The sequence below is a fragment of the Pseudorasbora parva genome, chromosome 10, assembly GCF_024679245.1.
Source record: "Pseudorasbora parva isolate DD20220531a chromosome 10, ASM2467924v1, whole genome shotgun sequence".
In the NCBI taxonomy this organism is placed as follows: domain Eukaryota; kingdom Metazoa; phylum Chordata; class Actinopteri; order Cypriniformes; family Gobionidae; genus Pseudorasbora; species Pseudorasbora parva.
The window spans coordinates 23,634,931-23,651,250 of NC_090181.1; the positions used below are offsets into that span (position 1 = coordinate 23,634,931).

Genomic DNA, 16,320 nt, shown 5'->3' on the forward strand with positions numbered 1-16,320 from the left:
TTTTTAGCTTGTTGGCTGCACATCTTGTTACATATCAGCTTTTAGACATTGTTCTGTTTTTTGTAATAAGTCTGAAATGACAAGGAGGCCGCCTCACGCAATACAAAGTCAATGGAGAGCGTTGGATTGCCCCCCCCCCTCCCCGGTGTAGGCGTGGCCTAAATATGCTCCATCTCTATCGTCCTTCATGCATAAGGCATTAGCAGGCAAATGTTTTTTTTTTTTTTTGTGGCTAAGATTGCAGGCTTGCCTTCAAGTGGCTTTGCTAGAACCATTAAAGGCAGGTGTGTTGAGGCAAACTGAGGCTAAACTCTGCAGGACAGCAGGTTCTGGAAAATCTAATTTTAGGTTAATTCACAAAAACATGAACAAAATTAGGTAAGTGGTTAGCTGTTTAGTCAGTTTTTGCCCCATGCAAACTTTTAGTGTGTGCGTGCACACAAACATAAAACATACCTTCTTAAATCAGTACATTACACTGTACATTTCAAAACACAGAGACATATTGAAGTATCAAAAAAGAAGATTAATTTGACCACAGTAAAACACCAGTCATAGGCAGACAGACTCTGACTTTTCACAAAATATAATGCATCAGATGAAAAGTGTTTGATTAATTTAAACGGTGTGTGTGATTGATTTCTCCCTCAGCACAACACTAATAACTAGGACGAGTGTTATTATCTCTGCCTCCCAGGGACTGGACTGAGCCAATCCATGAAGTCTTTTGTGTTGCGGAGGAAAAAAAATAAAAAATCATCTCAGCACGTCTCCATCTGCCGGCTTTGAAAATGATGCATCCTGAAGAGGGGAAGCATGCTCAACACAATGACATAAACGAGGGGGGACGTATGGGATAGCTGGACCTCCGAGAGGGCTAAATTCCTGTCAGCAGATTACAAACAAAACTGCCCTCATAACATGACTCAGCAGGATTAGGAGATTATCAGCTGTCACCTCTCTCACACACAGACTCATTTCTCTTTCTATTCCTCCATTACTCTTCTATGTGTGATTCCTCACTTTATAGGGAACTACACTGTAAAACATTTGTGGTGGTTTTTGTTGGTTTAACTTAAAAAAAAGTAAGTAACCTGGTTGCCTTCAAATTTTGAGTTTAATGAAATTAAAAATTTGAGTTGATACAATGAAGGAAATTAGTTTAATAAATAGAAACCACATAAAAAAATGTGATAAATCATGAAAATAGCACAATTTGGCATGTTTCACTGCGTCATCAAAAATAACACACACATTATTACCCAATATGCTTACAAAATCTTTTAATAATCTTTTAATAAAGGTTGTCGAATCTCAAAAAAATTTCATTGTATTAACTCAAAATTTTAATTTCAATGAACTCAAAATTTAAAGGCAACCAGGTAACTTTTTTTCTAAATAATTTTTTACAGTTTAGGAACTTCTAAAATGAAAAAAAAAAAAAAATTATAATAAAAAATTATATTTATATATATAAACGACTTTATATAAAGGTGGCCTTAACTTCTATTTACTTAAATAAAAAAAATAAGTACTTATTGTGTTCAGATTATTTTTTACACATTAAATATTGAAAACACTTTGCTGAGGTGGGATACGGCTAAGGTTTGGGACAGGTGTGGAGGTATGGGTAAGTTTAAGGGAAGGGTTAGGTGTAAGGGAAGGGTCAACAGTGTAATATAAATGTAACTACAGAAATTAATTACAGATTTAATTACATGCAGGAATTTTTTTATGTTCAATGTAAAAACATGTATGAACACAATATGTGTTTTGTATCAAATGATTAGTTTCAATGTTTGTATATAGTAGTTAAGACCACCTAATATAAAATGGGTCCAAACCTATTTAGATATTTTTTTAAAGTATAGATGAAAATATCATATAATTTCTGTAGCCATTTTTAAAAAACATCTTAAGACACATCTTTTCCAATTGCACCTGACCAATAAAGAATAGCACTTAACTATCCATTAAATTTTGTTTGTTTGTCCAAAAAAACAAAACAAAAAACAAACAAAAAAAATTGTGTACTGTGCTTAATTAACTGAGACTTCTTACAGCTCTTACAGGTTGTTGGCCTTGTTTGTTTCGTTGCTTCTATTGCTCTCCCCTTTTTTGTAAGTCGCTTTGGATAAAAGCGTCTGCTAAATGATTAAATGTAAATGTAATATTTCTTTTTTATTGTGTTACTTTAATTGCCCTTTTTTCATTTTTAAGAGGTTCAATTAAAGTTTTTAAAGGTTAACTTAGACCCAATGCCTCGATTCTGTGCCTTGCCAGACTTTTAAACATAAAAGAATTATAAAAAGCATCAGAAAATTATATTTAACATTTTAAGAACCTTAAAATATTTCTGACTCAACTGAAATTTGTATGTATTAGTATTAGAATACACACGCACACTACTATTCAAAAGTTTGGGGTTAGTACGACTTTTTTGAAGAAAGCCAAAAGTCAAAATTGACAGTAAAGGGGTTTATATTATTTTTTTAAAATCTATTTCAAATAAATGCTGTTCTTTTAAAATATTTATCAAAGAATCACAAAAAATGTATCACCAGAAAAATACAGTAATAAGCAGCATAATAGTAAGAAATGTTTCTGAAATGCCAGATTTCAGAGACTGAAAACTGGAGTAATGATGCTGAAAAATCAGCATTGCCATTTGAAAAAACATTTTAAAATAGCATATTTTATCAAATAAATGCAGCCTTTCAGACTTTTGAATGGTAGTGTTTGTGACAGTTTGAAGATCAGAAAAGTTATTAACTTTTACTTTTTTTGTTGGTCTATCTAAGAGTAGTTTTTATTAGTCAATTATTAATTGAGAGAGATAATTCAGTAAATTTTCATAAATATTTTCATGAATTGATTACTGGCTAACTCCAATGTTTATTTATGAATGTATTTATTGTCACTGTGATTACATCATTACCATCATATCATCTCACAATATACCAAAAATCCACATAAAATGACTTTATCAGATTTTTTTTTTTTTTTTTTTTTTTTTTAGATGGATAGACATATGGTAAAATTATAAATTTTATAGTCTAAACAAACAAGAACATTCTCTCTCTCTTTCTCCTTTCCCTTTCTGTAATTAGTTTCTACTACTCCTGCCTTTCTTCTTCTATAATGAGGATGGATTGCTGCTTCTGCTTGTTTCAACATCATGAATCTAAAGCTTAGCTCATTACCGAACCCGAGACATTTAATAACCTCCGTTTCAGAGAGCTAATAAGCATTAATGCTCCTACGTTCTCCCCAGGCCAGAGTGTGAATTGACATTCAGCAAATCACTGGCGTCGGTCAGAGGAATCGCCCTCGCTTTCAGCCCGACCTGGGGAACCTCGTTATGAAATGTGCGGTATTCAACTGCGCCTGGATTTGTTTGGAAAGTAACGGGACCTGCGGGCCACCGTAGATTAGTGCGGGAAGTTTTAATCCTGTGAAAAAGTCACAGGAGAAAGATCAGCAGCTTAAAAGTTCCACTGCAGAAGGCAAAAGGCCAACTCCAAAGAAGTATGATAGCTCAGACTTTGTGAGTTTAAGCGTGCATGTGTCATAAGTCTAGTAAAGGTGTGTAAAATTGATCTAATCCAGGGGGATCGGTCTCCACCAGCAGCAGGATTTTCCTGCTCCACTAATCTTTAAAGAGAACCATGCCAATGTTTCCACTTGCACCAGCTCATTTATACAGCACCCCTCTCTCTGCCTCCATCTCGGCGCTAAGTTTCTCTTTCCTCATTTGTGACCTGTGGAATGGCAGCCACTCCATCACATCTGTTGCTTAGTGATGATTTTGTGTAAATTCAGCTCTCTCTCTCTCTCTCGCTCTCTTTTCCATACATACAGAAAAACACTAACTCACTGAGCTTTATTGCACCGCTCTGGATGTAAAATGCTATCTCTGGATCTCACTTTTGTGGCATTTTATATATTTTCCTCTAAAGTCAACTTATAATGTTTACTAAAGGTTTCTTGGACCATAATTTAGTTTTTCATGACTATTTTCCACCCGCTCTCTACCTCAAGCTGTTATTTTGGACTGTAGATTTAAGACTATGGGCAAATGACTTTTTGATTGGCTAATCACTTATCATGTGAAAAGAATATCATTATTAACATATTACAGGGTTAGCTCACCCAAAAATGAAAATTCTGTCATTAATTATTTACCCTAATGTCGTTCGACACCCGTAAAACCTCCGTTCATCTTCGGAACACAAATGAAAATCTAATGGCTCAGACAGGCCTTCATTGACACCAATATAATTTCCTCTCACGGAGGTCTTACGGGTGTCGAATGACATTAAAGTTAGTAGTTATTGACAGAATTTTCATTTTGCGGTGAACTAACCCTTTAAGGACATCTGTCATGTCATGTACTGATCTGGATGGGTTGGTATTAATGGCATAGTTTGCCCAAAAAGAAAACCGTCATCATTTCTATCACACACACATATATGTTTTCACACACATTTTCTTTTTGGGCAAACTATCCCATAAAAGAAATCCCACTATACTAATACTAGTTTTTCCATTAAATTTTCATTCGAAAATTGGCAAAAACACGTAATTCTGCAATGAAGATGCACAGGCACGCAAGAACAAAAGAAGCTTTAATTACATTATTCAACACAGATCAAAATAAAAGTGTTTTGTGAAAGATCATTTACAACCATCATAGAGATTTCTATCTTTTATTCAGAGGTGAGTTAGCCCCCCTCTCCCTCCCTTTAAAAAAGTCATTTTAAAAAGAGATTCGGCAGGTGAAAAACGAACGTTCGATTGAAATAAAAAAATTATGCGTGCAATACGAATTTACTTGACCTCCTCAGGGATGAAAACTGGGTCCTGTACGAACACAGCTTTAGTGTACGTTTATGCAGTACATCAAACGCTGCAATTTCACCAGAGCAAGTAAAAGCCTATTTTCCATTATATACACCCTTTAACCATTTCCTTTTTAATCCAGACACATTCATTGTGAGTGACTGGATGAAGGAGTGATTTCATTCCTCGTGCCCAGGCCTATACTGAGTCCACAGACTTTTTTTCACATTCTCTGCACCGATTCTGGGCACATATCTGCAGGATTCTATACATTCAGGATTCTGTTGTTAAAACATGAAATGCATTAAACGCAGCTGATAGTATTGTGCTTGTGTTGGGAACTGAAAAAATATTCAAATTAGACAAACTATTTCATAAACAAACAAAATAGGAACCGGCATACGCATGAATTATGGCCGTTCCAATTCATGCAGAAATCTGGACGTGTATGAACATAAACCATCTAAACAGGGCCCAGGTAGGATAAAGAAAGAGATAGACACAAAGTGGTGTAATGCGTCCTGCTCTATGAAACTACTTGTAAATCAATTATCTCCTATATAGTGCAGGAAACACATTGAAAATGTGCTTTGGGTTTATCTATGGCTACCGCTAATATTCTTCTCCAATATTTTAGGTCAAAAAGGAAAAATTCTTAAGAGGAAAACACACACGCACGCACGCACACACAAAGTTTGTGTGTGTTCTCTGGTTACAGTAAATAGTAATAGCAGTGTTTTGGCAGAAGTAATCCCACCTGTTAGCTCAGCGCATGCCAGGGAAGCTGAAATACAACAAACATTTCACCGCCTTCTCTGCTTCTCGTTTTCTCTTCCTTTCTCATTTCTCCAATCCCCTATTACCTTCTCACTCGCCTCTGTGAGAATGAACTCACATCAGAGTGACCCAAAAAACAAGCGCGCGCACACACACACACACACACACACACACACACACACACACACACACACACACACACACACACACACACACACACACACACACACACACACACACACACACACACACACACACACACACACACACACACACACACACACACACACACAACAGAGAAACCAGAACAACCACAAACATTCACCCTCTTACTTTGTCTCTAAAGACATGCAACACATACAAATTAACTGAAAAATAGCAGTTGTGCAAAATGTGCAAATAAATACGGTTAAGCGAAATAAAACAGGTTATCAATAAATACACATACACTGAAAACAAAAGGTTTACTGCTTATTCAAATTGCTATTCATTTTGCACAAACTTAATTTGATTGTGTTTAATCCACTTAAACATATAAATAAATAATATATATATATATATATATATATATATATAATTATATATATATATATATATATATATATATATATATATATATATATATATATATATATATATATATATATATATATATATATATATACACACACACACATTAAATTGAAGTTTACTTAATCTGTTTGTGTTAAGATAACATGGATGATTTGTGTTGCATTAAACGACAGTGGGCAGGGCTTGTTAGTTCCCAGCATGCTTTGCATATGGCTAAATCAAGAGAGAGTAAGTGTTATTTTATATGTAAAAGTGTTATTTTATGTATTTTTGAGCAAGGTAAGAAAGGGAGAGACTTGATTATGTTAAATAGTGTTTTATATTTAATTATGTTGGAATTATTAGAACAATTAAAATTATTGTGGGTCATTGTGGAGTGGAACATTTGCTATACTAATCAGCCCCTCCAGTTTTTCTGCATTTTCTATGAATGCACATTAATTTACAGAATACATGGACAATTCAATGGTTAGGTCACCCAAAAAGTGTTAATTATATTGCTGTCTGTTCAGGGAGCTCTCAGGTTTCATCAAAAATATTTGAAACGACATGAGGGTGAGTAATAAACTGCAGAATTTCAACGATATCAGTGAACTTATATCATACTTAATTTAACTTGTGTACATTTGAACCTGAAGTATATTAAGTTTTACAGTACATGTTCATGATGTATCTGATCTCCAGATGTGGCTCTCATTTCTTAGGGGTTATGGATTTGAACAAACCAAATCACTAAGTATTAGAAGAGGTGATAGACAGCAAGCAAGAAAGAAATCACGGCAGAAAGCACTGAAAGGGGACTGGAGCGAGTGAGACAGTGACAGCGTGTCGGGGTATTCATTAGTGAGGCTTGACTCAGCTCTCGGGGTGAGTGAGGGTTCAGGATATCTGACAGAAACACTCCCTTCCCACCTGCACAGGAAGCTTGTGTGCTAATTGAAACATCACTGTTAATAACCCTCTCATTACAGACGCACAGACTCTGCCCAGAATGTAACATTTTTCATGCCACTGTCAGAGTGAGAAAAAGAGGGACACAGAGAGAGAGAGAGAGAGAGAGAGAGAGAGAGAGAGAGAGAGAGAGAGAGAGAGAGAGAGAGAGAGAGAGAGAGAGAGAGAGAGAACAATTTGAAATCTTGACTAATACTAGGGTTCATTATTAATATTTAATAGAGTGCTATTACATACTACAAGCTTTGCACATCATTAAGAACAGCAATCAGCCACACTCCTTACTTTTAAATATCATATTATATTTCAAATTAATGAATGACACTTACAGGTGAAGTGGAATTTTTTTCCTTGCTCCAACAGTTTATGGAAAATAATATAAAAATATTTTTCCTGCAACGTTTAACTGAATAATACCTTTCTTAATTGTTAATCATGAAACAGCTAATAGCCTTTAAAAGAGTGCTAATAAGTGTGTGCAAGCATATCTAGAGTGTGTGATGTGTTATTGCATTCTGAGACGTCACACGCAAGTGTTTGTAAAATATTGTTGATCATTTATTTTGTCCTTGTGAGATTTTTACCATTTAGAAAGTTAAATCTGATGGGCTACAGCAAGTCAACATCAGTTTAATGCTGAAGAGCATTTGAGTTATGTAAATGAATAAAAAAAAAAAGTCTAATTTCTAAAGAAAAATATATAAATGCACATTAAAAAAATAAAATCTTACATTTTTTAAATAACATTCTAAAAAAAAAGAAGCAAAAATAACCTAAAGAAAGGCAATTTGAATATATATATATATATATATATATATATATTCATTCAAATTGAAGAAAAACTATACAACAACTATATGCCTATTCACAGGCCATGAAAAAAACAAACAATTTTCTTCATTGATAGCATGTGCAGGCGTTTTAAAAAAATATAATTTTCCTTGGAATCTACGCATCTCATATGGACAGTTTATAAGGCGAGATGAGTTCTTGGCTATTTCTCAGTCTGTGGCACTAAAAAGTCTATGAAAATGGTCGCTCTAAAATCAAGCCAGATTTAACCAAAATACATTTTACTCATAATGTCACAAGAATGGCCCCTGGCATGGGGTCAGGGGCCGTGGGCAATGTGCGTAAGCTTGTGTCTAACTGCGTGTGGCCTGTGTGTGTGGGGTGAATGTTCTAGTTACGCTGTTTCCTCCAGCTGTTATTGGCTCTAATGAGACAGAGCAGATTAACACTTCAAAACTGACCCTGTGTCTCTCTCTTTGCCTTTCTCATTAATTCTCGCTCGGTCTCTCTGAATCTGTTGCTCTCTTCATCTTTTTCTTCCGTTTTCTTTACTTGTTGCCAGATTTGAAAATTGGCACTTACCAAGCACCAAATAGCTTCGGCAGGTGAATAAACTGGAGCTACTTGCCATTTATCCAGTATTAGGTTAGATGGCATTTGATCTGCAAGAACAAGAATTACCTTTTGTGATTTAAAGCAAACTATATCTATATATATCTTAACATAGATTAACTGAATTGTGTGTGTGTATATATATATATATATATATATATATATATATATATATATATATATATATATATATATATATATATATATATATATATATATATATATATATATATATATATATATATACACAATTCAGTTAATCTATGTTAATAATGGTCTGTGATGCCTAAAATGCTCTCTCAAACAGCTTTTAAACAACCACTCTCTCATATTTTGTGTTGTATTTCTTCATTAGCTAGTTCTCAACATGTTTCACTCTCCCTTATGTTTGCCTTTATTTATTTAGTCTTTCATCTCATTCGGAGTCCGTCCAGCGGGACTATCTGATGATTAAGTTGTCAGATACAGATACAGATGTCATTTGTCATACCGTTTTATAACGTACACCTGCACACTTTTTGTATTTACACACACATAATCCCATAAACATGACTGCTTTATCTGATCTAAGCAATGACTGGACATCGTAGCAATGGCTGCTTTAAAATGACATAGGCTACATACACACACACACACACACACAACAGAACACACCTGGATAACCATGTGCAAACCGGCAAACAACAGATGTACAAGCATTGGCATGACTCTTGACTTCTTGCCACCCAGTAACTGGCACCGTGTACTGGGGCTGTGCACGAGCTGTATTTTTTTTTTGTTTGGCCAATTTTTTTAAATTGGGATCTGGAAATGAATACAGGGAAACCAAGGTTATGCAAAATTCAGATTTGAAGAATTCACAACCTTTTCACAACCTTACATGAGTTTGAATTGAATTAGCAGTTCAAACTCATGTACTGTGGAATTAGCTACATGATCACACAAAGTTGAATTGGAATTAGAACGACAGGTCGAAGAAGAATAAAGGAAATTAACACTTCTTTCACCTACATCCATGCACAAAACTTAATTTATTAAGTAGGATTATATAATTAATATATATTGAATATTTTAGCTAAATATACATTTATAAACATGGTAGGCTATATCAAACACCTATCCATCCAAAATGTATCTGACAAGCTTTAGTTTTAATTTAGATTGTATGACTGCTTTCTGTTTGCTACCTCAAATTCAAATAACGTTCAATAAATAAAAAATGAAGGAACTGATTTGGAAAGTAAAAGTCATTAAAAGCGAAAACATAAAAGACCAATTTACCACAACCCGGATTTTTTTTATAAACGCACTCATTTGCAGACTCTGGGGAAAATTTCATGGGAAAATCTGCAGGACAATATATTTATTGGGAGATGGAAGAATAATCAATAGTCCAAATATTTCATAAACAAACCCACGAGGATCAGGGGATTTGTAGAACTTTGTGATTGACAAGTGCTCTCCACTGTGGAAATCTGCTTATCAGTTAATGCCAGCGCTCCTGACTCGCGGAATAATCCACTGGGGGTAAAGAAACTACAGGCCTGCAAGGAGCTCAAACTTTAGTTCTGTGTTCCTCTTACAAACTGCGACACTGAAATTAGGGTGGAGTTTGCCTCTGGCTCTGGGATGTAGATCATCTATTTTCTCATTCCCTTTAACTTTTTTTTCTCTCTCTCTTTTCCAGAGCAATCCATTCTTCCTTGCATCTGGGTTGTGTTCAAGGGCATCGCAGCACGGTGGCTTGTCTCCTTCTATGAGATCTAGCCTGTGCTTAACATCCCATGATACCGCCATACCACTGAAACACAACCATTAGACCCAAAAGGCACCACAATGAAGGGCATGTGTGACAGTGAGACCACACAATCCCGAAAGGAAAATAGAAAGTCGTGTGTCCGCGAGCACATCCGTGATGTTAACAGTTTGGCAGTAAAGGGAGAGTTTGGCAGTCCGTTCATCTTTCACCGACATCCAGAATGTTTCTGAGCAGAGTCAAACACTGTTTTGGAGCAAATCATTTTCACAGGGCTGTATTTAGTAAACAGAGCGTCCAAACCGTTCCAAAAGGGCTCAGAAAGTGCAATGAATCACGTCCTGCACAGTGAGGTAACCCACAGTGCATTCCAACCTTGTTCCAGACTCATATTCCAAAATGCTGAGATAATGTTCTAATTATACATTCGGGACATTTTTAAGATCTGAAGGAAATCAAGACATCTGAGTTCTTGAATGCAAGTTGAGCTGCAAGACTAAATCGGCCACAATCCTGTCTACAGACCAGTGCAGGACACACCCCCTATCCCTTCATCATTTCATTACAGGAGTGTTATTAAAATCCACTTAAAGGCGCGCACAGCTTTGCTCTATGGAAAGTATGCAACAGGCCAACAGGCCCCTGGAAGTCTGACCCTCAACATCTGCTTTGAATCTGGTTAAAATATACACGGCCCTGTTACAATCGGTCACTGTGCTTGCCTAACGCCTTGTATACGAGGACAGATGGACAGTTTTCTGTTTTTACAGTACAACTTATACAGATGTGCTGATTATTCACTTTCAATAACCTTTGCTCAGGTGCAGGAGACATGTTAGAGATAGCTTTGAGGCTTCCCTCACATGTCAAGCAAACAGCTTGTCAGCAAACAACAAAACACACTCATTCTATGATCTGTAGCCTAGAAAATTGGTGTTGTCATGATGTCAGAATGGCAAATCTAATGGATTCGCATGGCAAGAAACCTAGGGCACACACTAAAAAACTAGACTGAACCAGCCTGGTTTACTGGTTTTTGGTGGTTTGAGTTGCTGGTCTCTTGGCCTGGACAAGATGGTGTTTAGCTGTGTGCCCAGCTGGAAAACCCCCCTAATCCAGACAACAAACATGCCTGACCAGGACAGGAGACCACATCTTTCAGGGAATTTAGTCATGGCATAAGCAACACGTATGCATGCATCATCTCCAAAAACGAAAAACTTGAGGCAAAGGTTGTAGTCAAAAGCATAAAGAAGCCTTATTAAACATTACACAAACACTACACGAAGCAGTCAATAAATAAAATTAATAAATAAACAGGAAACAAAACCGTCAAAATTCCGCCAAACTGAATATTATAATTATCATCATCATTATCATTCACACTGACTCTGAGAAATCAGGCTTTGAGGCTAAAATCTAAAGAGAGAATTATGAATGAAAGATACATGAAAAGATTGAGAAGAGGAAAAGATGAGAAGTAGATCTGGGAGTTTCTTTTTGATGACATCCTCCATCGGCTGATAACTGCACACAATGCTTCTGATATCATAGGTGACATCACAAGGATGTCACACAGCGAAATACTTAGCATCAAGCATGCCGCTCCATCAGGCACATACAATTCAAAAACATCTTACATGCATTACATTCCTGTTCTGACAGGGCACTATACTCATAAACAAAAGAAAAATGTTATTTGAATAAAAGTTGCTAAAATGGTTCTTCTTGACAATGTTTTTATCAGTGACTCGTCAGGACAGGAACCCAAATTTTAATGTAAATATGAGACTATGACTTACAAGATTTCGTCGTTTTGGAACTCCAGAACACCATGGGAGTCTTCAAAGTCCTCTCCTCCTCCACGTGCAGTTCCCTCAATGGTTTTATACGGCAGTGACACCACTCCACGGGCGCCAGACGTGCGCAGGACCTTCACTTCCATGACACCCACACTCTCACTAACATGGGTGACTGACTCTTCGAATGTGAAGATTCCGGCATGGTCATCGTCAAAGATGGTGACTGTTGCTGTGGAGGGCACACCGAGTGTTGCAATGGTCTCCACGTGATTGGCCTCAGTGTTCTCTGGCTCATCACCCTCATGAAGCACACGGACATTGCTGAGGTGGATAAGGAAGTTCTCGTCCTCTTCAAAGATGTCATCGTCAATAATTCCAACTCGGATCTCCTTCTGCGTCTCGCCTGCCTTGAAAACGACAGTGCCTTCAGTGAATTCGTAGTCTGAGCCGGCATTTGCAGTTCCGTCTTCTGTGCGGAATTCCACCGACACGGTCTGGTTGAGATCGCCTCCACGCCGAATCACATTCACCGCCACAGTTCCGCAGTTTTCAAGGCACTGGTAAGAGCCAGGGTCAAAAAATATCTTAGAAATCGGGTCATTCTCTCCAGTGTCACTGCGCACCTCGTGCATGCTCACTGCTTTACGAGCCTGGTCCGCCGCATGCTTCTTTAGAATGTTACCTGCTCCAGTCATCAAGCGGGTCGCCTGGCATCGGTAGAAAGCACGGCTCTTCTGCTGCTGGCTGAGCACCTGGTAATTAGCAAGTTCAATCAACTGCTCTACTTCTTTATCCGGATGTTTCTGCTTCAGTTCCTTCAGGATCTTTGCCATTTCACGTCTTGCTTCCTCCTCATCTAGGTCTTTGTCCTCCAGTTCCAATGCCAGAGTTCCATCCAAGAAGTCTACTGCGTGAGAGTTCAGCATCTTCCCGTCCATCTCGATATCCACCTTGGATGGCAGAGGACGGTCCCCCTCCGTCTCAATGATCATGCCACGGTGCTTGCCGGCTCGGTAGCGCTTGTAAACATACTTGTAAAACAGTAGCCGGCGGTCGGCAATCCAAGCGAAGACCACGCAAATAGGAAAGAAGAAAAGAGTGAGAAGACCCTCCCACACTTGGACGATGCCCGGTGAGATAACAGCCAAGATCAAGTATAGCCACAAGTAAGCGAAGATGCTCCAAGCGGCAGTGACAAAGAAAACACGCAGGTGTTTCACTTTGCGGAGCTCTCCGTCGGGTACCACATAGACACAGATTCCAATGATGACGAACATGTTGAAAGCTGCACTGCCCACGATGGTAGAGGGTCCGAGGTCACCAGCTTCAAAGTTATGGCCGCACACTTCAATGACCGAGAGTAGAATTTCAGGAGCAGAAGACCCCAGAGCCATGAGGGTGAGGTTGGACACGGTTTCGTTCCAGATGCGTACAGTCGTGGTGGTCGTTTCACCATTCGGTTTCTTAATGGTGATCTCCTTTTCCTGAGAGGTGATAACCTCGATGGATGCCATGAAGCGGTCAGCAATAATGGAAACTCCCAGAAACATGTACACCAGTGCCACAAAGTAAACCGTGGCCCGTGCAACCTTGTCCCCAAAGGAAGGGTTTGGGGGTTCCCACACCGGAAGGATGACTCCAGCTGCGCATGTGACAGTCCCACCACAGGACAAAGACTTGTTGGCAGGAGAACTATGATCCTGGCTGTGGTCCGGAGCATGTTCTGCTGTCACATGGTGGATGTTAAAGAGCAGTATCACCAAGATGACTAGACACTGAAAGCTCAAGAAGAGGCGTGGGGAGGTCTCACGAAGCCTCATCATTCCTTACTCGGTGACAAACTTCTGCTATAATAGAAAGAGAAAAGAAGAAAGAAGAGAAAAATTGAGAAAAAAAGATTAACCAACTATTGAAATGAAACTAGGGCACTGATCACCAACAAGCACCAGCATACGTGTCAAAAATGGTTGCTATATTATGGGGTGTCTGACACTGATTCAATTCTGGCATTGTTGGAACATTTTAACAGCATTAAGGCATGTTCCCGAAATGTTAGGTGAAAATTATTCTGGAGCATCTGGGCTTGAGTATCCATTTGTCAAAACTGTTAATGAATTCAATCATCAGGTTAATTTCGACAAAATGCATAAACAAGTCCAGATGCTCCCTTAAGCCTAGTGCTGAACGACATTACATTCTGCAAGGCATTTCTTCTTAAAAGAGTGCTATTAGTCCAGAGCGTATTTGGATTTAATATATATATATATATATATATATATATATATATATATATATATATATATATATATATATATATATATATGAATAATAAAAAAGTTTAGGTTGGAGCTCGGAACTTGACTGAAAGCAAGCAGACCGGAGTTCAAATGATGCCTGGAAAATGCATTATCAGACAAAGGGTGGCAATCGGCCCTTGAGGCAAGAAGATGAAACACTTGCTCATGGTGCAAAGCACATGCATGGACACACACCCACAGTGTTACACACTCATATCTGCAGTCATCAATGGGCATAGTGCATAGCAAAATCTTGCAGACCTTCCTCACACATTCATATAATACTGAAACCATTTAGATTCTAATAGGCCTACATAATTATTTAAATATGAATTTCAGTAGTTCTAACGATCGTTTAACCTCGGTTCACTGATCTGAAATGCAAAAGAACCAAACACGGAGCGCTTTAATTCAGCACTGCTCAGATCTCACTCTCATTCAGATCTACCGCAACCTACTGCTCTCATTCAGCACCTCTACCCTATCCACTGATGAAACATCTGTTATCCCACTTCCTAGGCGTTGCGGACATGCATTATTTCTTATCGGCGATAATAATTTATTATTGTTCGGATAAAACGGTTGCCTCAAGGGCTTTTGTCCCGCGATGTGCCCACGGGGCGCGGAGGTTCGCAAGAAAAGATCGTGTTTAATACAACTTTCACGTGCACATCAGAATCCCGTAAAACGAGGTGAAGGCGAACAGCCGTTTAAATCATCATCCGCGGGCCACTGCGGAACGGCCACACCGGACGGGCACAAGAGCGCACCTCTGTATCAAATGGGTCAGTCTCCGTAATGATTAGGCTACATGAGTGTGATACCTCGGTTTGTCAGCCCCCTTTTAACCCTCGTGCAATACCGCCATCATTAAGCCATATATATATATATATATATATATATATATATATATATATATATATATATATATATATATATATATATATATATATATATATATATATATATATATAAGGTGCGCTTACCGTAACAGTGCTCCGTGAAGTAGTAATTAGAAGTCTGAGAGAAAGCGGCAGCAGGAGTGTTAACGGAGACAGTGAGTGTCGGAAGCCGTCAGTAGTATCCCAGCTCGCATTAGTTTAGGTTTTTATATAGCCTATGGTATGCACGGAAGATTAGAGACCCACGCGAGTGTTATATGCACCCTCCGATTTCCATACACGCGGTTGTTTTCCCCCAAACAGACCCGTAGAGATCAAATATCTGATGCGTTATCAGCAAATCTATGAGAGCTGAAATATGCGTGCGAGTTCTTCCTCATTCTTCCCTCTCTCGGCTGGTTCAGTCTGTGTGTGACTGTGCGTAAGTGAGTGAGTGTGTGAGCGAGCGTGTGCGCGTGTGCCGCGGAGCCTCGCGCTCTGAGTGGGATACGCGCGCTGCATTCGAGAAGAGACAGAAGAGAGAGCGGAGATTTTGCTTTCACGTTTGCGTTTTTCTTCCCCCCCTTTGTTACCTTCTCTCGTGTAGCTATGAACGCAAACGGCCCTTTATCCGTGTTACTGATGATCAATGAATGAATTAACGGTGACCACGTGATACAATACCGGTTTCTTTTGTAGTGGTGCATCACACACACTCAACATCTTATTCATCTCTATACTGCAACCTGTGTGTAAATGGGGGAAATACCAGTAATTTCGCTAATCGGTTCTTTAGGACCAGTTCATTTTATTTGTAATATTTGGGTTCTTTGTCTATTAAAATAATAAATGACTAAATATATTGACATAGCCTATGTTTAACCCATTTTTTAAGTCCAAAGATACACCCCAAATACTTTTACTATCCGCTAAAATAGCGCCCGATAGAGACGATTCTCGGTTGAGTAAGATTGTTAGTTTTTGATTCGTGAACCGCTAACCGAGTCAAGTCCGATTTGTGAACGAATCATTCAGGA

The 16,320-nt window shown here is 38.2% G+C and overlaps 1 protein-coding gene across 8 annotated transcripts in view; it reads right to left on the reverse strand.

The window, feature by feature from the left end:
• The window catches only part of slc8a1b (solute carrier family 8 member 1b), a 168,113-nt gene that overhangs the window by 83,480 nt on the left and 68,313 nt on the right, over nt 1–16,320 (reverse strand). For 3 of the 8 annotated variants that reach the window (XM_067455596.1, XM_067455597.1, XM_067455598.1), the window contains exon 2: nt 12,106–13,952. In XM_067455596.1, the coding sequence (XP_067311697.1) occupies nt 12,106–13,928 (1,823 nt within the window). In that variant the 5' untranslated portion in view covers nt 13,929–13,952. Of the gene's footprint in view, nt 1–12,105; nt 13,953–15,388; nt 15,809–16,320 lie in introns of those variants that run through there. The other 5 variants (XM_067455601.1, XM_067455602.1, XM_067455595.1 and 2 more) reach the window with 4 other exon arrangements.